Below are 24,448 nucleotides of genomic sequence, written 5' to 3' on the forward strand. Positions count from 1 at the left end.
GAGGTTGCAGCCCCCCCAAGAAAGGGGTTTTTTTTTTTTTTTTTTTTTTTTTTTGCAGACCAAGAAAAAAGGAAAGAAAAAAGAAAGAGAAACTTGCAGAGCATCCCCACTCCCAACTTCCCCCATAAAACTTGTCACTTCGCATTGCCATCCGCTACCCCAACAATAATCACTCCGTGCCTATTGCTAATTGCAAGCACAGCTGAGGCCCAGCGGGGAGCCCTTGCACAGTCTCAGGCCTTTATACGAGGCTCAATCTGTTGTATGGCACTTGTTCACACACAAAAAAACTACCAGCAAAGGCAGAAAGAGGCAGAGTCACAGGTTTCTTGTAATCCCTCTGCCTCCCTGCTGACAGCCCAGCCCTAGAAGCATTCCTGGTTTTGTCCTCCTCTTTACAAAATCTGAAGTGACCTTAAGCTACGAGCATGTCAGCTTTTGAATGTCGAGTTGCCGGCTTCTTCAGGTGCATTAAGGAGCAGGGGGGGCTACATCTGGCTTCTGCGTGTCTGTTTGCAGCACCCCTGGGGCGAGCTGTGGCTTCCTGTAACATGTAAAATATGAGTGTGAACTCAGGGTTCATGGCAAGGAACAGGAGGTCATGCCTCCATTCAGTTCTAAGTAAAGAAACTGGGAGTTTGCAGATGTTTTTCTGTATGTGTAATGACACCACCCCCCTCCCCAGCCACCAAGCAATCGAGCGTCGTTTTTTGATAAAATGTGCCACAATCAGTGTGCTACTTGCAGATTTATTCATATCAATTTTTGCAATTTATATATTCAGAGACAAGATTGCTATTTCGGCAACTTTATGTTGGATGTCGTACGTTTGCGTCTAGAGAGGGAAAGAAGCATGGGGTGGGGAGGGTGGCCAGAGAAAGAAAAGAAATTAAGTCTGTTCCTTGGGCCACCGGCTGGGGTGTTGTCAAGGAGACAAAGCATCAGATGGGAGGGTCTGTGTTCCCCTTTTGCCCAGCGGTCACTTCCTGCCTAGGTTTGGAGCTGGGATATTCATTGCTTCTGTTCTAGCTGGCCCATGCATGGTGAATTTGAGGGGAAGGGAGGTTGTGGGCGTATGGAGAACCATCCCCCCAGGCCACTTGACAGAAGGCCTTCATGTCCTTCCTAGAAGTCAAGAACAGACAGGCATATGGAGATCTTTGGTGTGACCTCATCAGGGTTGGTGTCAGGGGAAAGGAGGGCATCTTTTCCTTTCCACCTTGCCACCCTCTTTTCTTAAATAATTTTTTAAATTAACTTTATTTATGATTATTATTTTCTAGTTTTGATCAGAGAGGAACTGAGAGAGAGGGAAATTGAGAAAACAAGACCCCAGGTCCAGAACTTGAACCTCAGTGAGTCATGTGTGAGTCCAGCATCTTCAACCACCACACCAACTGCCAGTCCCCACCCTTTTTAAAAATGAGACAGGAATTAAGCCTCCTGTGAAATTCCTGCTTGCAGAAATTTCTGTTCCCAACCCAAAGCCTCACACTGTATTTTCACCAAAGGAAGACATTGGTCGAGCAGAGCAAACGCAGAGACTAATCCTCCTGAGCCTTGGGAATAAATGCTCCTCAGTGGGGCAGTGTTAATTGCCAAGGTTGGTGCAAAGATCATTTTGAAGCATTTAAGAAATACACAATTTTTATTAGTATAACTGTTCCACGCAGGAGTTATTTCTCAGCAAAGGGCAAGAGCTTTGCCTGCCTTGCATTATTAGCCTAATTCTACTTAATTGTTTCCTAAAATAAGGGCTTCCTGAACATACATTCCAAACCTTAATAAGTCTGCTGTGGTGGGAGTGATTCTGGATAGGAAGCTGCTGCTGCCCTTTTGGGCAACAAGTTCTCAAGGCTAACTGAATACCACTTGATCAAATCTATGCTTGGGGAATTGGGAAGGGGGCTGGTGTGTGGATAGCAACGTCTGCGAATATATGAAGGGATATGGCACACGGTATAGAAAAACAAGTCCTATTGTATTGTTCAAACCTAATCTTTTTATGAGAACTCTCAGTTCTCATTCCTGGCCTTCATTTCATTCTGTTTCACAGATTTAGACATGTTGACCCCATGGCATGTTTTAAATAAACCATATAAATGATGGAGCAAATGCTACCAGATTTGTTCTTTGTTCTTCTCGGTTCCTGAACTCGGCCTTGAGAAATCATCTGAGTCCTGGGATGAAATGAAATGCGCACGTTCATTTTATACAGAATTTCATTTGTTTTTTGTAAAGCGTGGTCGGGGGTGTTCCAGGTTAGAATACCTACAGTGCTGCATGTCCAAGTTTGATAAGCAAATTTCCCTTTTAATATGGGAGTAAGTTTTATTTCTCATCTTTTTTTTTCTTTTAATTGTGATAAAAGGACGTAATATTAGATATTCCATCTTAACCATTTCCAAGTGTATAATTCAGTAGCGTTAAGTAGATTTCCAATGTCATGCAGTTTCTAGAACTCTTTTCATTGTGAGAAACTGGAGCTCTATATCCCCATTAAATGACAACTCCCCTTAGCTCCTGGCAACCACCAGTCTATTGATTTTCTACTAATTTGACTAAATACCTAGGGACTTCCTGGAAGTGAAATCGTACAGTATTTGTCTTTTTCTGACTGGCTTATTTCACTTAGCATAGTGTCCTCTGAGGTCATCTATCTTGTAGCTTGTGACTGAACTTCCTTCATCTCTGAGGCGGAGTAACATTCCATCAGATGTATATGCCACATTTTGTTTATCCACTCAGTGCCTGATGGACACATGGGTTGCTTCCACCATGTGGGTTTTGTGAATAATGCTGCTGTGAACATAGGTGTGCACATGTATCTCTGAGCTCCTGATTTCAATGGTTTTGCACGTTTACCCAGAAGTGGAATTGCTGGATTTCGCATCTTTCCATACTAATACTTACTCAAGTTATGGAAATAGTGGAAGACTGGTGTTTGCACTTGAGTCGAAGTAGTATTCTCAATTTAGAAATTACGTTAGTGCCTCCCTTTCCCATCAGAGCCTTCCTACTATTAAGTGGATATCTATGAGTTGATCCTTGACTTAGTTTTCATGTTCAAAGATGGTGGACTATTTTCAGCAATACTTCATGATCGTTAGAAAAGACAGTCTTTTCAAGATGATTATACTTCCTTGCAGATGACCATCTGCCATGAGGTTGGGTAGCATAAAGAGATTTTGTGACTTACTGGGTTTCAAACAGGGTGATTGATTCAGAAGCAACAAAATCACTTTTCAGTCTGTCTTTGTGTAGCTTATATAGACTACTGAGACTGCCAACAAGTGATCCAAACCATTTTAAAAACACAGAATGTATCTTCCCAAGAGAAACCCCTATGTAGCCCATGTTAGCTAAGTTTTGAATTAAACTCTCCTACTTGATTTGAAAGATCCTTCTAAAGTCTTACCTCCCCTTATTTACTTCTATGCAAATAATATTGCTAGGACCGGGGTTAGAAGGCTGCAGTGCATTAAGACAGGAGTAAAGTATGGATGTAAAACTTTGACCATTCATCTGAAATTTCAATTCTAAAGAATTACTTACTATTGGCTATTTCTCCACATCTCACAGTTAGAGAGTTGAAACTTGGTCTTGAAGAGATAACTCCTTATTTTAATTAAAGAATACTAAGGCCCACCCATGGGAGGGTGCTGCTATGTAATGACTGGGGCCACATAAGATACCCCAGTTTGGTTCCTGGCCCAACATAAGCAGGCTGGGTGCCATGTTGCGCACTCTGGTACCAGCTAACTGGGATGCTGAGCCCGGAAGAATCAAATATGGCAAGACTCTGTCAGAAATGCCTATCTCAGACCAGGTGGTGACATGGTGGACAAGGCGGCTAGATTCCACATGGCCAACTGCAAGGTTCAAGTCCTGGACTGGCAGCTTGAAATCATAGCAAGCGTGTGTATATGAGTACACAAAATCTGGAGAGGAGAATGGAGGAAAGGGGATTGCAATATAGCCATCATCCCTGAGTGTTCATTCTCGCTTTCTCTGTCTCTCTCCAGCAGGAGCATGTGGCCTATAGCAAATTTAAAAAAAAAAAAAAAAAAAAAAAAAAAAAAAGGAAGTAGAAAAGCCCATCTTTCTCCCCCATCTCATCTCCCTACCCCACCCCTCTGCTCGCTCACTCTCTTTCACATTAAAAAGAAAAATAATAGTAAGAGCCAGGTCTATGGTACAGCAGTAATGTGCTCCTTAAAAGAAAACAGATCCCGCATTGTGACCATGGTTCAAATCCCCTGTCAGGTCAGTCTGAAACACAGAGGCGCGCACACAAGTGCCCAAGATCTAATGGGCTAGAAGACTGGGGGAAGGTGATTGTGGCATGACCAGACCGTGTGAAGGGTGTTCATCTCTCTCTCTCTCTGTCTTACTGTCACTTGAATATGTACATGGTCTATCATGAATAAAGACAGACCTTTTTGGGGGGAGTTTTTTTGTTTTGGACCAGTTATTGCTATAGGGCGCGTGCGCTCACCAGAAAGACCGAGACAGTGAGACAGAAAGTGAGAAATCACCTCCCCGGGGGGATGGCCACACCGCAATCCCTTCTCCTCCATTCTCCTCTCAGGATCTCGGACACACACGCACATGCCCCCAGCGTGAGTTTAAGCCACTGGGTCCGGGACTCGAACTACAGTCAACTACATGGGAGTCTAGCGACATAGCCATTATGCCAACTGCTGGTCCCAGGACAGATTTTTTTTAAAAAAAGAATATTAACCTGTTATTTAGTTTATTTAGAAAGGGATTTGAAATAATATTGCTCTCAAATGTTATAATAAATCCAGTATATTAGTTTTTATAGAAAAAGTGAATATTTTGAGCAGTAATTACTTAAATCTATTTTATGCTTATTATTATTTCATTATTTCAATAAGCATTATGCTTATTATTATTATTTCATTTATACTATCTCTTCCTTAATGAAATGCAGCTAAAGGCAAGAGAATAGCCAAATTTTCTGAGCACCAGGTGGCAGGTAGCTATGGCCTCTGAAACCCAAGTTTCAGCAAAGTATCTCAGCCCTCTCCATCAGTGAGTTCTTAGGGGGAGGCGATCCAGGCTTAGAGTTTATCCACCTTGAAAAACCATAGCACTGACAGCCTTGTGAAGACTTGCATGAGAAAGATTTTTAGACTATGCAAGAGTTACAGATATTACCTAAACAAGCAAACAAACAAACAAACATCTCCTTCAACTAAGAAGGACCTTAGGGAAGGCTAAGAAGGTCATTCAGATGATCTGGCTCCTGTGATTTCGGAGTCTGGTTAAGGCTTTGTGCTTCTGGCTGAGTGTCCTGAAGCTATAACTCGGAAATACCCACTTCTGAGAGCAGTTCTTTTGGAGAATTCAATCCTGAAATACAGCAACATTCAAGTAAGGCAAAAGATCTCATGCTTCAGTGAGTGTGCCCATTTTTCTTCAAAGCATTCGGATGATATGCCCTTTTGGAAAGTGTTTATCCAGCCCTTGGGGAGCTCTGACAAACCCTGAAACGTGCTGTATGAACCGCGCGCTGTTGTTTCATGCCTTGCCCCCTCGGCATAGATGGCGTAAACATGGCAGGCTTTCTTTGTCACTCCCTCTCTGAATTTTTTATCAAAGTACCAATCATAGCAAGCTCTCTGGTGATAGTTAGACCCAAAGGACCCACAGGACTGTGGAATTGTAGCTTAGGTTGACAAAGCTTTGGGTACTTTGGTAGAAGTATAAAGAAACCCTGAATGATGCTTTTTTCACATGTTCTTAAATTACCCAAATTATAAGGAAGAACTATGCACTGAAAACTTCAAACGTAAAATATTTTATTACAGTATTTCAATACAGCTATTTAAATAGGTTGTAAGGTATTGTTTTTTGTTGTGTGAGGTTTTTTGGGTTTTTTTTTTTTATTCTCTTACAATAACCCACTTTTGTCATCAAAAACAAAGTGAAGAGCTTCGTCACATGGGTGTGGTCAAAGTATTGTCTTCCTTTTTGACTCCTTGCCAACAAATGAAATGTCATTTTATCATTGCACTCTCTGGGTAAGATGCTGGGCCAGTTTTGCTGATGGGTGGCCATGCAAGGTTGGAGAAGCAGTGCTTTCCAGAGAAAAGATGAGAACCTTCCAGCACTCACTATGTGTCTTCGTTACGAAAACATGGGCTAGTTACCAAGGAGTTACCAAATTACCTGCTTACCCAGGCATTTTTAGAAGAATGGAAGATGTTCAAAAAGTTTGGCCTAGGCCTGGTTAGCTAACACTTAAGGAAACAGGATTTTAAAAAAAAATTGTTATAAAGGTGCATACACTCACCATAGAGAAACAGAGGGATAGAGAAAGAGAGAGGGAAAGTGAGAAAGGACCCGCCACCCCCAGCACAGGAATGACCACGCTGCCTCCCTTCCCCATTCTCTCGGGATTTTAGGCACACACACATGCACACCTAGCGTGCCTCTCAAGCTGCTGAGTTGGGACCTGAACCACATAGATGACCACGTGGGATCCAGCCACCATCACTTCCACTCCACTGGCTTTCTCGTTAGTGAAGCAGCGTAGGAAAAGGGTGACTCAGGTGACAGCTACAGACTTAGTATGCACCTGACGCTACTACAAGCATTCCACCTCTGTGATCTCACTGAATCGCCACAACAACCCCAGTTAGGGTTTATTATTATCTGTACTTGCTAGATGAGAAAAATGAGGCACAGAGAGGTTAAGAGATTTGTCAAGATCCGGATCAAGCACGTTTTCTCAGCCTCAAAGTTCACGGCCTCTCAGGCTCTGCAGCCCGTCTCCATCTCTGGGTAGCCTCTAGGCCACTTGACTTCTCTGCAAAGCGAAACTGTGGGTGATTTTAAATGAAGAGGCAAGCAGAGCACCGTTTAGAGTTGAGTCCAGGCGTTTAGTGCTTTCCCTTCCTGGCATATATGGTTCGAACATGCCAATTTCAATAGAAATACTGTTCAGAAACGAATTCACAATAGAATTCAGTTCCTAGTGATTTCGGCTATCACCCTGGCTGAGGATGTATTGGACCGAGTCATAAGTTTGAAGTTGTGTGAAGATGTGTATTTGTTTGTGTGCAATGTGGTTATTGGTCCTTAAACAAAATACCATAATTTCTAAAAGAGGTTTTTTTTTTAAAGAATTACTTTATTTTATTTATTATCATCATTATTATTTGTTTCATTTGACCAGAAAGAGAGAAAGGGAAAGTAGGGAAGCAAGCCACCAGGCCTGGGACTCTAACTGTCCAGGTTCGGGATTCAAACCCTTGTCAACCACGTGGGAGTTCAACACCTTAACCACCGTGCCACCTGCCAGCCCCTGTAAGAGTTTATTTTTATGATATTGAGCTAAATATTACCGTTAGTTAGTCATAGGCATGGGCAGCATGTCTTTTGGGTAGTATGTACATGTATGTATATGTAGGTATGTTACTAATAGCGATAGGACACCTATTTCTGTTATATATCACTAGAACTTTTCTTTAAAGAAAAAAAGTAACACAGGAAGAAATGAGTTTGGCCCTAGACTGTTTTCACTAGATTTGTGACTGCCTAAATCTGTTTCTCTTATAGGACTTCCTGATGACATTTTAAATTTTACACGAGACAAAAAATTTCTCCCGACTTAAAAAGGCTCTACTATTTTACTCTCTTTGTTCACTAAAAATTTTAAAGCTTATGATATATAATTTTTTAGAACTGAAATTTTGATCAATGCTTTAAATGTTTTATCTCTAAAATCTCTGTTAGGAAAATTCAACCCATTGTGATGAAGGCAGATTTTCTGGTTGTCTTTTTCCTTGAAAAGTCAAGCTGCCTGCAGTGAGAACTTTCTCCCATTAGCAACTACTGAGTTACCAGCCTAAAATTAAAAAGGAAGAGGAGGTGGGATTACTGGGGAGGAGAAAAAATACTTTAATTCTAGCTAACAAATGGCAACTCTCATCTCTACCCAATTTTTTCTAATCATTCTCCTTAAGCATCAGCCATGGTTGTCTCTCATCTATCGATTTTTTAAGACAACTGATTGACTTACCGTGGAAATGCTCTGACTCTCCCACTCTGCTTAGTAACTTTTTTTTTTTCTTAGTAACTTCTTTTTTTGTACAGAGGTTGTTGCTGTTGGGCATGTGTGCTCACCAGAGAGAGAAAGAGAGAGAGAGAAAGTGAAAAATCACCCCCCAGGGGGAATGGCCACAACGCTATCCTTTCTCCTCTATTCTTCTCTTGGACACAAACACACACACGCCAGGTGTGAATTTTAAGCCACCAGGTCCAGGACTTGAACCATGATCGACTATGTGGGAGTCCAGTGACATAATTGTTATGCCATCTGCTGGTCCAAGCTTAGTAACATTTTAAGCTTATCAACATAGAATCTTTTCAACACCAAGCCAATCTCAGGCTCTGAATTCAACTCAATGATCACAACTATGCTTATGGTATGTCTTACATAGTGCCTCTGCATAAGGGCTTAGTGTTCAATGAAGAAGTAACATTTTTTTTTCTTTAAGATTTTTGCCATAGGGTGCATGCACTTGTTGGAGAGACAAAGGCAGAGAAAGGGAAAGTGAGAAATCACCACTCAGGGGAAATGGCCATGCCACAATCCTTTTTCCCCTATTCTCCTCTCAGGATTTTGGGCACACATGCATACATGCCTGGCATAAGTTTCAAGCTGCTGGCTCCAGTACTCAAACCATGGTCAGCCATGTGGGAGTTCAGCACCTATTAATAATCTAAATTTCTACTAGATACAGATCAGGAACATTTCTTTGTGTTGAGTAATGAAAGTATATCTATTGTGTTTCTGATACTAATAACCGTGGCTGAATTCATTGAGTGCTTACTATGTGGTAGTCATGCTGCTAGGACTTAATGTAAATTATCTCTTTTAATGCTCACAGTAATCTCTATGAAGTAGGTTCTGGTATTAATCCCCAAAGAATATTGAGGGTCAAAGAGTTAAGTAGTTTGCTTGAGTTTATCCCCTAATGAGTAGCCAACCCAGGCTGAAGCTATAACTTATCCCCACAGAGTTTAAGAAAACACTCATTCTTTGTCTGAATCCCTTTTTTTTTTCAGGATTTTATTTTCTTTTCATTATTATTATTATTATTATTTTAATCTTGGCCAGAAAGAGAGAGGGGGAAAGTGAGAAAGCAAGCTTCCACGTCTGGGATTTGAACTGCAGTTGACCATGTGGGAGTCCAGCGCCTCAACCACCACGCTACCTGCCCACCCTTGTCTGACTCCTTTTAATCTAACACTTGAATCTAGGTCAGTATAGTTTAAAATGTACTATATGCACCCACCTTGGTCTTACAGGTTTAGTGATAAACTACACAAAACAGTTTTACAAGAAAATGCATTGCTAAGAGCCCCTCTTGTATCATCTAAGACTTATGCATAAAATTCCAGAGGTATCCAGTAAGAATCATTTCCTCTACCAACACATACCTTTCCCTCATAATTTGGTCTGCTTCCCCTTTGTTTTCTGCTATCTCTTAGATTGAAAGAGAGAGAGAAAAGAAGACAGAGATGATGCAGATGACTGCTGCAGTGATGGTGGTGGCAGTGGTAGTAGGACGATAATGGTCGTGGCTAGCATTTATTGAGGTGTTATTATATGCCAAGTGTTGAGATACGCATTTTACTAGCATTATTTCATTTACTCATTAGGGAATAAAAAAAGCAGGGGTTGGCAGGTGATGTAGTGGTTGAGGCGCCAGACTCCCACAGGGCCGACCACAGTTCAAGTCCTGGACTTGGTGACTTGCTTTCTTGCCGCCCCCGCAACCTTGCATCAAATTGAAAAAATAATAATGATGATGATGATGGTGAATAAAATTAAATAAAATAATTTTAAAAAGAAGAAAAAAAGCCTATGAAAGGCTAATTATTCCCTATGTTTCCGATCAGAAAGCTGAGTCTCTGAGAATATATTTACCCAAAATCACAAACCAAGGGATGTTTTAGGGCCTTTGTATCTTAACCTCATGGATGAAAGAACAATTAAATGGCAAAATTTTATCTTCTTTTCTTCCTTGTGTTTCAAATTTGCTATAGTGTGCATGTCCTCAGCAGAGACAGGGAAAGAAAAAAAGAGAGCGAGCACCTCTCCCCAGCGTGGATGACCAGACTAAATCCCTTCTCTTCCCAGTTTTTGGGCATGCATGCAAACACTCACAGCATGTTTTTTAAGCCACTGGGTCCGGGATTCAAACTATGCAGTTGGCCACATGGGAGCTTCCTTAACCACCACACCACTGGCTGGCTCTAAATGGTGAAGTTTTAGATGAGTTTTCCAGCTCCTTTTAAACTGAGCTTCAGACCCAGTTTCAGTTCCTGGAGAAGTTCCCAACTTTCTAAGCGCCTCATCATCCTGCAGACTGTAGCTGTGATGATCATTCTTTTGGGTTCCAAGTTCAGATCCTTCACAGAATTATCCTCAGTAGGCTTATGCTAAAGGAGCTCAGACTACTAGGGATTTTATTTCTCTAGTGTTTTTTTTTTTTTCTTATTAAAATAGCTTTAAAAGAAATTGCAAATTAATATATCTAAATTAAACAGAGGCAACCAAACGGCTGTGATTATACTTAAATACTGAGTACATGGCACCAGCCCACAGTTACAATTCTTATTTCTATGGAATTAAAGTGCATTTTAGCAAACATGTAGTACCCAGGTGTTAGGAGAGCTCTGTAAAGACCTGAGCCAAATATAAAACAAAATAGGGAAACTTAAAATGTTTTATTACTTTCCTCTTTTGAAGAATCACAACAAACGTGCTATGTGAGCATTCATCTCAAAGGAAGCAAACCTGATCAATAAGCAGCGTGAGCCTCACGAGGAAAAGCAGGAACAACCCAGACTCCCAGTACTGTGCTGATCCACATTCAACCACGGGCTTGCTGGGGGAGAGTAAGCCCTGGCTTGTGGCATTTCCCATTTTTCATGGCCTAAGTCCCCACTGTGGCCTATTTCTAGCTGTCAACAAGCGATCCTTCATTGTGTACTTGGGAAGAGAGGCACAAGACCAGCTCTGGTGACCAGCATCCTGCTATCTCCTCTTAGGGAGGAGGGAGAATAGATGATCTGCTCTTTCAATCCAGTATCTATCCTGGTGAAGCACCACCTTGCACTCACCCACTGTGTGACCTTGGGCCGGTCACTTCACCTCTCTGGGCCTTTGTCTTCTGCTCTACAAAGGAAAGCATGGAGGATCTCTTTCACCTCTAGCATTTTAAAGTTCTAGAAGGTAGTGCCCCCTGCTTTCTCCAACATCCAAATGCCTTTAAGCGCCTTTCTGGAAAACCAAGTTTGTGCTTTGCTGTATCCAAAAGTGCCTCCAATTTCATCTACTGAGCATAAGGTTTGGAAAAGAGTGACTGACTCCCTTTTGCCTCTTTAAATGTGTAGCCAATGGGGCATCATACATTTTTTACACTTCTCTTGCTAGATGTGAGATCCAGGAGGAAAGGCATGGATGTTCCAGGGCTTTCTTGTTCTCCTGGGGTGGGAATCTGCGTGTGATGTGCTGATCCATGTCTGAATTCATTTCTTACCTCCCTACCTTTTCAGCAGCAGAGCGAGAGTGTTGATGGGAGCTTACCTTTTTTATTTATTTATTTATACTACCCAAAATCCATTTGCAAGAGTGGGAACTTCTTGCATAAAAGGAAGGGCGGTGGGGAGGAGGTTTGTGGGGTTTTTCCCCCCCCTTGAAAGGTGGCACCGTCTCTCAGAAAAGAGAAAAAGACATGTTGCTCAAGACTTGCTGGCACTGAGAGAAGCCAGCGCCGGTTTGCCTGTTGTCACAGCCAAAGCAAAATGCCACCTCTGCCTAGAAGCCAGCGTGCTGCATTTCTCTTTTGTGTCCCTGAGATGTACCCATCATGAGGCACGAGTTTGCAGGTTTGGCCAGGAGGTTCCTTGAAGACCATCTTCCAACCCCAAGAGGCCAGGGCAAGATGAAGTTGATTATGGCTCTCAAGGTAGATTTTTTTGAACCCCCAGAGATCTTATGTCGGACACATTCAGTGAACATGGAACTTGAGGCCTGGGGCGAGCACAAGAGAACTCTCAGATCTACCTAGAGTAAGGTAGGGCTGCAGAAACATCAGTGATGGAGCGACATTCCTGTCACTGGACCCCTTCTGAATCAACCCAGATGCAGCAGCAGTAAAAGCTCCAGAATCCTAAAGCAGGAGGTGCCAAAAACACCCCCAATAACCACTACCCCCCCCAAAAAAAAAGTTTCAGTAAAATGTTCTCATCCCTAGAGGGAAAAACCTGTCTGTGCCTGAAGCAGGTTGACCCCAGCAAACACTCTCCCTCCATGGAATGAACTGCAAATCACAAGGAAAAAACTCCCCCACCCCCACTCTCCACCCCGCCTGCTCCCTGGGGAGGGACAGAAGGTTTCTAAAACCGACAGTTTCGCCTCCATGATCTTTAAAAGAGCAGAAGTTGGCTGCGAGGCTTCAGTGCTGCCTTGATGGGGTAGTGTGGTCTCTGTTGCGGCTGGGCTCCAAGGAGAGCCATGATTGGCTGCAATGAGGAAGGAGCCTAGAAATGAGAAATTGCAAAGAGGGCTTCCGTACGCCATGGCTGAGACTGTGTCGTTTCTTGCAAGGTGAAACTTGGCAGTTCCACCTTGCAAGTAAAAACCAAAATTAATTTTTTTTCTTTTTTTTTTTTAAGAAATTAAGTCAGAAACAAGGCTTCGGAAAAACTGTGAGTGTTAGGCATAAACTGATTTTGGATGATCTTTAGGTGAGAAAGGGTGGAGTTACCATCGGAAACATGTTTTTATTTATGCTTTTTAGTTCCCCACTGGTGTGTGATGTGTGGCAGCATGTCTTTTGGGTAGTATGTACATGTATGTATATGTAGGTATGTTACTAATAGCGATAGGACACCTATTTCTGTTATATATCACTAGAACTTTTCTTTAAAGAAAAAAAGTAACACAGGAAGAAATGAGTTTGGCCCTAGACTGTTTTCACTAGATTTGTGACTGCCTAAATCTGTTTCTCTTATAGGACTTCCTGATGACATTTTAAATTTTACACGAGACAAAAAATTTCTCCCGACTTAAAAAGGCTCTACTATTTTACTCTCTTTGTTCACTAAAAATTTTAAAGCTTATGATATATAATTTTTTAGAACTGAAATTTTGATCAATGCTTTAAATGTTTTATCTCTAAAATCTCTGTTAGGAAAATTCAACCCATTGTGATGAAGGCAGATTTTCTGGTTGTCTTTTTCCTTGAAAAGTCAAGCTGCCTGCAGTGAGAACTTTCTCCCATTAGCAACTACTGAGTTACCAGCCTAAAATTAAAAAGGAAGAGGAGGTGGGATTACTGGGGAGGAGAAAAAATACTTTAATTCTAGCTAACAAATGGCAACTCTCATCTCTACCCAATTTTTTCTAATCATTCTCCTTAAGCATCAGCCATGGTTGTCTCTCATCTATCGATTTTTTAAGACAACTGATTGACTTACCGTGGAAATGCTCTGACTCTCCCACTCTGCTTAGTAACTTTTTTTTTTTCTTAGTAACTTCTTTTTTTGTAGAGAGGTTTTTGCTGTTGGGCATGTGTGCTCACCAGAGAGAGAAAGAGAGAGAGAGAAAGTGAAAAATCACCCCCCAGGGGGAATGGCCACAACGCTATCCTTTCTCCTCTATTCTTCTCTTGGACACAAACACACACACGCCAGGTGTGAATTTTAAGCCACCAGGTCCAGGACTTGAACCATGATCGACTATGTGGGAGTCCAGTGACATAATTGTTATGCCATCTGCTGGTCCAAGCTTAGTAACATTTTAAGCTTATCAACATAGAATCTTTTCAACACCAAGCCAATCTCAGGCTCTGAATTCAACTCAATGATCACAACTATGCTTATGGTATGTCTTACATAGTGCCTCTGCATAAGGGCTTAGTGTTCAATGAAGAAGTAACATTTTTTTTTCTTTAAGATTTTTGCCATAGGGTGCATGCACTTGTTGGAGAGACAAAGGCAGAGAAAGGGAAAGTGAGAAATCACCACTCAGGGGAAATGGCCATGCCACAATCCTTTTTCCCCTATTCTCCTCTCAGGATTTTGGGCACACATGCATACATGCCTGGCATAAGTTTCAAGCTGCTGGCTCCAGTACTCAAACCATGGTCAGCCATGTGGGAGTTCAGCACCTATTAATAATCTAAATTTCTACTAGATACAGATCAGGAACATTTCTTTGTGTTGAGTAATGAAAGTATATCTATTGTGTTTCTGATACTAATAACCGTGGCTGAATTCATTGAGTGCTTACTATGTGGTAGTCATGCTGCTAGGACTTAATGTAAATTATCTCTTTTAATGCTCACAGTAATCTCTATGAAGTAGGTTCTGGTATTAATCCCCAAAGAATATTGAGGGTCAAAGAGTTAAGTAGTTTGCTTGAGTTTATCCCCTAATGAGTAGCCAACCCAGGCTGAAGCTATAACTTATCCCCACAGAGTTTAAGAAAACACTCATTCTTTGTCTGAATCCCTTTTTTTTTTCAGGATTTTATTTTCTTTTCATTATTATTATTATTATTATTTTAATCTTGGCCAGAAAGAGAGAGGGGGAAAGTGAGAAAGCAAGCTTCCACGTCTGGGATTTGAACTGCAGTTGACCATGTGGGAGTCCAGCGCCTCAACCACCACGCTACCTGCCCACCCTTGTCTGACTCCTTTTAATCTAACACTTGAATCTAGGTCAGTATAGTTTAAAATGTACTATATGCACCCACCTTGGTCTTACAGGTTTAGTGATAAACTACACAAAACAGTTTTACAAGAAAATGCATTGCTAAGAGCCCCTCTTGTATCATCTAAGACTTATGCATAAAATTCCAGAGGTATCCAGTAAGAATCATTTCCTCTACCAACACATACCTTTCCCTCATAATTTGGTCTGCTTCCCCTTTGTTTTCTGCTATCTCTTAGATTGAAAGAGAGAGAGAAAAGAAGACAGAGATGATGCAGATGACTGCTGCAGTGATGGTGGTGGCAGTGGTAGTAGGACGATAATGGTCGTGGCTAGCATTTATTGAGGTGTTATTATATGCCAAGTGTTGAGATACGCATTTTACTAGCATTATTTCATTTACTCATTAGGGAATAAAAAAAGCAGGGGTTGGCAGGTGATGTAGTGGTTGAGGCGCCAGACTCCCACAGGGCCGACCACAGTTCAAGTCCTGGACTTGGTGACTTGCTTTCTTGCCGCCCCCGCAACCTTGCATCAAATTGAAAAAATAATAATGATGATGATGATGGTGAATAAAATTAAATAAAATAATTTTAAAAAGAAGAAAAAAAGCCTATGAAAGGCTAATTATTCCCTATGTTTCCGATCAGAAAGCTGAGTCTCTGAGAATATATTTACCCAAAATCACAAACCAAGGGATGTTTTAGGGCCTTTGTATCTTAACCTCATGGATGAAAGAACAATTAAATGGCAAAATTTTATCTTCTTTTCTTCCTTGTGTTTCAAATTTGCTATAGTGTGCATGTCCTCAGCAGAGACAGGGAAAGAAAAAAAGAGAGCGAGCACCTCTCCCCAGCGTGGATGACCAGACTAAATCCCTTCTCTTCCCAGTTTTTGGGCATGCATGCAAACACTCACAGCATGTTTTTTAAGCCACTGGGTCCGGGATTCAAACTATGCAGTTGGCCACATGGGAGCTTCCTTAACCACCACACCACTGGCTGGCTCTAAATGGTGAAGTTTTAGATGAGTTTTCCAGCTCCTTTTAAACTGAGCTTCAGACCCAGTTTCAGTTCCTGGAGAAGTTCCCAACTTTCTAAGCGCCTCATCATCCTGCAGACTGTAGCTGTGATGATCATTCTTTTGGGTTCCAAGTTCAGATCCTTCACAGAATTATCCTCAGTAGGCTTATGCTAAAGGAGCTCAGACTACTAGGGATTTTATTTCTCTAGTGTTTTTTTTTTTTTCTTATTAAAATAGCTTTAAAAGAAATTGCAAATTAATATATCTAAATTAAACAGAGGCAACCAAACGGCTGTGATTATACTTAAATACTGAGTACATGGCACCAGCCCACAGTTACAATTCTTATTTCTATGGAATTAAAGTGCATTTTAGCAAACATGTAGTACCCAGGTGTTAGGAGAGCTCTGTAAAGACCTGAGCCAAATATAAAACAAAATAGGGAAACTTAAAATGTTTTATTACTTTCCTCTTTTGAAGAATCACAACAAACGTGCTATGTGAGCATTCATCTCAAAGGAAGCAAACCTGATCAATAAGCAGCGTGAGCCTCACGAGGAAAAGCAGGAACAACCCAGACTCCCAGTACTGTGCTGATCCACATTCAACCACGGGCTTGCTGGGGGAGAGTAAGCCCTGGCTTGTGGCATTTCCCATTTTTCATGGCCTAAGTCCCCACTGTGGCCTATTTCTAGCTGTCAACAAGCGATCCTTCATTGTGTACTTGGGAAGAGAGGCACAAGACCAGCTCTGGTGACCAGCATCCTGCTATCTCCTCTTAGGGAGGAGGGAGAATAGATGATCTGCTCTTTCAATCCAGTATCTATCCTGGTGAAGCACCACCTTGCACTCACCCACTGTGTGACCTTGGGCCGGTCACTTCACCTCTCTGGGCCTTTGTCTTCTGCTCTACAAAGGAAAGCATGGAGGATCTCTTTCACCTCTAGCATTTTAAAGTTCTAGAAGGTAGTGCCCCCTGCTTTCTCCAACATCCAAATGCCTTTAAGCGCCTTTCTGGAAAACCAAGTTTGTGCTTTGCTGTATCCAAAAGTGCCTCCAATTTCATCTACTGAGCATAAGGTTTGGAAAAGAGTGACTGACTCCCTTTTGCCTCTTTAAATGTGTAGCCAATGGGGCATCATACATTTTTTACACTTCTCTTGCTAGATGTGAGATCCAGGAGGAAAGGCATGGATGTTCCAGGGCTTTCTTGTTCTCCTGGGGTGGGAATCTGCGTGTGATGTGCTGATCCATGTCTGAATTCATTTCTTACCTCCCTACCTTTTCAGCAGCAGAGCGAGAGTGTTGATGGGAGCTTACCTTTTTTATTTATTTATTTATACTACCCAAAATCCATTTGCAAGAGTGGGAACTTCTTGCATAAAAGGAAGGGCGGTGGGGAGGAGGTTTGTGGGGTTTTTCCCCCCCCTTGAAAGGTGGCACCGTCTCTCAGAAAAGAGAAAAAGACATGTTGCTCAAGACTTGCTGGCACTGAGAGAAGCCAGCGCCGGTTTGCCTGTTGTCACAGCCAAAGCAAAATGCCACCTCTGCCTAGAAGCCAGCGTGCTGCATTTCTCTTTTGTGTCCCTGAGATGTACCCATCATGAGGCACGAGTTTGCAGGTTTGGCCAGGAGGTTCCTTGAAGACCATCTTCCAACCCCAAGAGGCCAGGGCAAGATGAAGTTGATTATGGCTCTCAAGGTAGATTTTTTTGAACCCCCAGAGATCTTATGTCGGACACATTCAGTGAACATGGAACTTGAGGCCTGGGGCGAGCACAAGAGAACTCTCAGATCTACCTAGAGTAAGGTAGGGCTGCAGAAACATCAGTGATGGAGCGACATTCCTGTCACTGGACCCCTTCTGAATCAACCCAGATGCAGCAGCAGTAAAAGCTCCAGAATCCTAAAGCAAGAGGTGCCAAAAACCCCCCCAATAACCACTACCCCCCCCAAAAAAAAAGTTTCAGTAAAATGTTCTCATCCCTAGAGGGAAAAACCTGTCTGTGCCTGAAGCAGGTTGACCCCAGCAAACACTCTCCCTCCATGGAATGAACTGCAAATCACAAGGAAAAAACTCCCCCACCCCCACTCTCCACCCCGCCTGCTCCCTGGGGAGGGACAGAAGGTTTCTAAAACCGACAGTTTCGCCTCCATGATCTTTAAAAGAGCAGAAGTTGGCTGCGAGGCTTCAGTGCTGCCTTGATGGGGTAGTGTGGTCTCTGTTGCTGCTGGGCTCCAAGGAGAGCCATGATTGGCTGCAATGAGGAAGGAGCCTAGAAATGAGAAATTGCAAAGAGGGCTTCCGTACGCCATGGCTGAGACTGTGTCGTTTCTTGCAAGGTGAAACTTGGCAGTTCCACCTTGCAAGTAAAAACCAAAATTAATTTTTTTTCTTTTTTTTTTTTAAGAAATTAAGTCAGAAACAAGGCTTCGGAAAAACTGTGAGTGTTAGGCATAAACTGATTTTGGATGATCTTTAGGTGAGAAAGGGTGGAGTTACCATCGGAAACATGTTTTTATTTATGCTTTTTAGTTCCCCACTGGTGTGTGATGTGTGTGCGTGCATGTGTGTGTGTGTGTGTGTGTGTGTGTGTGTGTGTTGGTTAGCATAAGAGTGTGCATCCTCAATTTTCTAACCACTTTTTTTTTTGCATCTTTTCTGTGCATAGTTCATATAGATGCCCTATAAATAAATATATAGGTTCATCCACACCTTTTCATTTTATTTGTAAATTGTTTGGTATAAGCTGCAGAGCGTAATGAAACCTGGTGAAGTTTAAAAGATTAGATTTTTTTTTTCATACTGACACTTCATAACACTGTTCATATGTCTCCGAGTGAGATTTATGAATATATGAGCAGTACTGCAAAATGATACTGCACCAGAGACTTCCTGCACCACAGGGGTGGCAGTCTAAAGTGACACAGCTTCAAGCATTTTTCACAGACAAGAAGCAAAATTTAACCCCCTTAAGGGAAAGTATGATTTCAACAGCTTGAAATGAGCTCATTTGTAGATGTTTTTTTTTTTTTTTTCTCTCATCTTCCATAATTTTTTGGTGTTAAGATTAAAACAGATTGCACAGCTAATATAAGGGGCACACGAGCTGCCCAGGGTACAGCTTGGCCCTCAAAGAGAAATCCTTTTATTGTCTTTATCAGGAACACCCATCTGGGTAAATGAAGGTACAGTCCCCCCTAAATTCCTTAGACTTTCAGCACGGTCCCCAGAATTGTTATTAGCAGACGAGATCTGGAGTTTTCAAGAGGTAAGTGGTGAGGCACATCGATTAAATCAGTGGACAAGCCCCCCTCTCTGTGGGCACCAGACACAATAGCATTAAGAAATAAGCAGTGTCTTGAATCTCACCGGAGTGAAATGAATCAATGAAAGAGAGAGTGGGAAGAGTGAATGATGGTCTTTATGAACTGACTCTATATGAAACGTCTACAGTGGAAGAGCGCTGTGTTCAACTCAGAGTTCCCTGTTAGACCGATCCGGTGTCTTGTGATCTGGTGTGAATGGAAGTTCAGGATCTCTGTGCTCTCAAATTCTCTCTCACCGTTTTTGTTTCTTCCCGGAACAGTACAGGATGCATACACGTGGCCTGTTCCCTCCCTGCCTTGTAAATGCTCCATAATGTGTTGGCTGGAGAACTTTTGTCTCTTTTTTCAGCAATGGTACAACAGCTCCATGAATGTGATCTGCACCTGGTTGACGGACCGGATGGACTTACAGCTTCACATTTATCAGTTGAAAACACTAATTAGGATGGTAAAGGTAAAGGAAAAAAAAAATCATTATTTTCTTCTTCACAACTAGCTTACTGAAATACATTTTGTTGGCAAGCTGAAGAACTTCCTTACCACAGAGAATATTAGTTTACATATGAAACAGGATGGTATTTAAAATAGTATCTCATACAGGAAAAACGTATGAAATCTCTTATGATGCATGGTGAATTTATTACTCAGACCTCAAAGGAAAATTTAATAAAAAGGAACTTGACATCCTTATGCAGATAAGAAAAATACTTCATGTATTTGCCATGCAAAAATACTACACAGGCAGAGTACCTTTTGCATTAGACTTTCAAAGGCTGCCTTTTGGGGTGCCATTATGCTAATCTCATCAGTTACCAATTTGATGTATGGTTTAATTAAACAAGATTTGGCCATAATTAATTTAATAGAAATATTTACCTCTAGCAATTTCTAAATATGTCCTGTGATCATTATCAGAATGCAAATCAATATTGTTCTCCTAGTTAATTGAAGTAGTTTCTCTTACAATGCGTGTATACAATCAAATGTACAGGATCACAAAGGTGGGATAACATACCCTGAAAGTCGCTTTCTTCCCTATTCTTGCGTGTGCGCCTTGGACTAATGATAATTATTTCAGCGTGAAATCTCAGTGGTTTACATGAAATAATAAGATCACAGAAGGGGGTAAATACGTTTTTGATCATTTCATTTTCCATTTAATGCTTCGCCATAGCGAGGGTTTTAAAACATTCATATGCAAAAAAAAAAAAATCTCATTCAAATCACCAAATAGCCTTTAAAATATTTTAGCAATACACGTAACAAAATTTCTATTTCTTAACAGTTTGCCAAAAGTCTCTCTCATCCTCCCCTCCCCAGTCACCACACTCCCCACCCCCACCCCATTTCTAAGTCTCTTTTGGATTAACACTGTTTCACTGAGGGCGCCCCTCTACCCCTGTGCTGACTTAAAACCAATTACTGTTCCATTGTGTGTAATTAAGGAGAATTATTATCATCTGCATTTGATCTCACAAAGCCTCCGCCCAGGAAAGGTTACAGACAGCAGCATATTGCAGCTCTCACGAAAAAAAAAAAAAACATATGCACTTGGACTATGGACTCAGCCTAATTTTTATATATTTTTTTACTTTAGTTTCTTCAGGCAGGCTCACTAGCATTTGCCTTCAGGCAGGCTCACTAGCATTTATACACAGAACTCTATGTTCTATGTATAAATACACCTTGGGAGAAATTTTCTGTTTGACCCTCACTGGATAGATGTGAAAAGAAGATATCACTTTAATATTTTAAGATTATTTTCCCCGCACTAATATTTCCAGATCTATGTTAGGAATTAGCAATATTATATGAAGAAGAAAAAATAAGTCAAAGAGGAGGTTTCATCTTAGCCCTCTGCCAATAAAGAAAAATAAATAAACAAACAAACAAAAACAAGGAAAAAACATACAGACTGAACCACAGAGAAGGGACACAGAAATGTTACTGCTAAAGGAACCCTTTCGCTTTTGCCAAAAGTGGGCCCAGCTTAGTTAGTGCCATGACACAGCGGTCTGAGGCAGAATTCGCCACTGCTTTAGCAAGTACATTACCCAGAGGTCTCCCTCTCCAGGGCAAATTTCCAAGGATAATTGGCTTTCTTTCCTGCCTCAACAGCCACTTTGTTTATTCATCCATTCGTTCATTATTCAGCAAGCACTTATTTACTCATCCAACATTGGATAAATATTAGGTGAGCCCCTGCTTGTCTATTACCAGATGGGGGATTCAGAAATGACTCAACGTGGTCCCTGGCCATAGCATTTACAATGCATTTGAAGCACACACTGCTCTGGAATTGGAATAAAGAGGAGAACGCTCAAGCACTTTTTAACCTTTCTCGTTCCCTCCCTGTTCTGACAATAATTCTGTTCATTCTAAGTAGCAGCAGAGCAACTGATTTAAAAGTACAAAACTGCACATTAATTATCTGGCTATCCGGTCTTCACCATGCCTGCTGTTTACTCAGCTTTCCACCCTTCCCCATGGAGGTGAAGACACAGTTGAGGATCCTACCTAGCTTTCTCCTCCTCCTCCTGGAAGAGCCTTGCAGCTCGATCCTCAAATTAGGATGACTATAATTTAGTGTCTAAAGCTGGATACTTTTAAGAGGGAAAGAAGTCACTGTGAATCATCATGTCAGGATAGCAAGCATAAACTGGCAAAGGGACATGTGATCACCCAATCTAGAATCTTCTACTATTGGACTTTACTAAACTGAACTACATTCACTAAAAAAGTCTGTAGTCACTACCACATAGGACCTTCAGGAAGGGTTGACATCGTGATTGTTGACACTACGACTACATTAGATGGACTATTGAAAATAGAAATAATGAGCATGGTGTCAAAGTAATTAATATTCCTTCTCTTGCCCCTCCAGCAATTTTTCCATATCAATAGGAGAAACAAACAGCAGAATCAGTAGCTGAAATGAGATGCAGTGTGATAAGAAGAGTTGTAGTTAGAAAAAGACCTTTCAAAAAAAAAAAAAAAAAAAAAAACAAGTAGACAACAGCCAGATGCTTCCGGTCATGTTCAATTAACATTAAGGAATTTCTAGAAAAACAGTCCTTGGGATACCTAAGGAAATCCGAGAGAAATTGCCTGAAGGAACAAAGAAAGAACTTGTGGTACAGTAATATCAAACCATTGTGTTTGAAAAGGAGCCAAATTTCTTCCCTGAGACCATGAAGTTGTGAACAGAATAGATACAGTTCTTTCCCAAGGAGACAAGAAATGAGTCACATGCCTGCAACATATTGATGAGGCATTAGCGCTCCATCTTTCCCATCATTGTTTCTGCCCGTAATAGGTTTCATATACCAACATACATATGTCTGTCTGTGAGTGAGACAGAGGGATATGTCACGTGTAGTTCCAAGACTCAAAAATATGAAAGACCAGACTGCAACAGAAATCACAAAATACTTTCGTCACTTGATCCATTATTTATAATGTTATAGCCCCTTACACTGTCTATCATATGATATTATACTAACCTAAGAGAAAGAACCAGACCAAAAAAATAAATAAATAAAGGAATCCAAAACAATTATGGAACATTTCCCTTTATGGAGCTGAATAAACACAAGCTTATGTTCTTTGCTTTGTCTCATCTAATACAGTTTATCCTGTCACAATTTCCCATTTTCTGTCATTCATCGAATCTCAGCTTTCAGTACAAGTGAAATCTGAGCACCGTGGCTTTGCAATTGACAATGCACAAAGGGTGACTTACCCTGGGGTCAGTGGTCTCACACCTACGCTTACTTTGCATCCTCTCCCACTCCAGCATAGAAATGAGATCTCCCTTATCACTGCATCTTTTCCTTCCTTAGAAAACCTATAGAGATTTCCGATTGCAAGGGGTCCTGGACTCCACCCTAAACAGCAAGACCTATGAAACCATCCGGAACCGTCTCACTGTGGAGGAAGCCACAGCGTCAGTGAGCGAAGGTGGGGGCCTTCAGGGAATCAGCATGAAGGACAGCGATGAGGAAGATGAAGAAGATGATTAGACCATCTGGTCCCAGTGTCCATTGGGACAGAGTCCTGTAATCAATGCATGTCCTTAGTCTGTTAGTTAACCCCATTAGGGAATTTTCTGTCAACTACCATGCCCATGAGATGTTTACCAATACAATTGCCATTTTAGCTACGTGGTACCAAGATTAGCAAATGACCTCTGAATCCACTGATTTCCTGGTTTCCATGTCTATCTGTTTACAAGCAATATGGAGCACCATTCTTTACTGCTCATGGAGAATACATAGTCAACTTGCTAGGCGTGTCCCTGTTCTCAGCAAAGAGTAACGATGCTTCATTCATGTACTGTGTATGCATTGATGGTAAGTGGATGTGAGGACGAGTACACCCAGTACTTTCACGTCTTTGTTTCACGTATGTGGATGCCAGTTATTTAAATGAGTACTTACATAAATTAATTAAGACACATAGATCTGCTTTTTTTTTAAAAAAAAAAAAAAGGCAAGGTTCCAACAACCAACTTTGGATTTTCTGTTCCCCTAAAACTAAAAACTGGACCCCCGATGTCCTTGTTAATTCATCCTTTAGTTTCTCCCTGTAGTTAGCCAATAAAAAGACGGCTACACACCTGTGGGCTGATATTCTTAGTTGCCATGGCAAGGAGGCCATCCTGTCATGATGTAACATCAAGCACAGTTGAGAGCAACTGTCCTCTGTCAAAGTTTATCCTATTAAATGTCACATTTTGCTTTTATGTTTCAATAACTGTGTCTGTAAAAAACAAACAACTGAATACTTAAATTACAACTCTAGACTATAAATGTGTTTATAATAAGATATGGATATTTCCTTCAGTAGATTGTAACCATACTTTAAATTATTTTGTTCCACACCGTTTTTTATATCTGTCATGTACATTGCATTTTGATCTGTAACTGCACGACCCTGGGGTCTGCTGCAGAGCTATTTCTTTCCGTGTAAAGTAGTGGATCCATCTTGCTTTTGCCTTATATAAAGCCTACAGTTATAAAAGTGTGGAAAACTGTGGCTTCTCAATAAATAACTACTCAAATGTCCTAAGAATATGCGTCTGAGTCTGTCTTCCTCTCTCTTCTTTGCAAACCAGAACTAAAACACCAGAAACAGGAAGAACCAGGGAAGAAGGGAGGGAAGAGGTAATTTTCTTAGAGTGTTCTTGAAAAAGTTGGAGTGGGTCGTTTTCACATGCTTATAGTTCTCCATGAAAGACTGCCTAAAATTACATTAATTCAGACTCACTAATTCAGAATCTGTGGGCATTTGGACATGTTGGGCAGATTACGCTTGCATTATAGGATAAATA

General features: G+C 41.3%; 1 protein-coding gene across 25 annotated transcripts in view; it reads left to right on the plus strand.

Moving 5' to 3' along the window:
• CADPS (calcium dependent secretion activator) overlaps positions 1-24,189 on the plus strand; it is a 423,537-nt gene extending 399,348 nt beyond the window's left edge. For all 25 annotated transcript variants that reach the window (XM_027775523.1, XM_027775527.1, XM_027775526.1 and 22 more), the window contains 2 exons: positions 19,466-19,570; positions 22,959-24,189. In XM_027775523.1, the coding sequence (XP_027631324.1) occupies positions 19,466-19,570; positions 22,959-23,138 (285 nt within the window). In that variant the 3' untranslated portion in view covers positions 23,139-24,189. The remainder of the gene's footprint in view (positions 1-19,465; positions 19,571-22,958) is intronic.
• Positions 24,190-24,448: the final 259 nt, after the last annotated feature.

Source organism: Tupaia chinensis, unplaced genomic scaffold (assembly GCF_000334495.1).
Source record: "Tupaia chinensis unplaced genomic scaffold, TupChi_1.0 Scaffold000569_1, whole genome shotgun sequence".
In the NCBI taxonomy this organism is placed as follows: domain Eukaryota; kingdom Metazoa; phylum Chordata; class Mammalia; order Scandentia; family Tupaiidae; genus Tupaia; species Tupaia belangeri.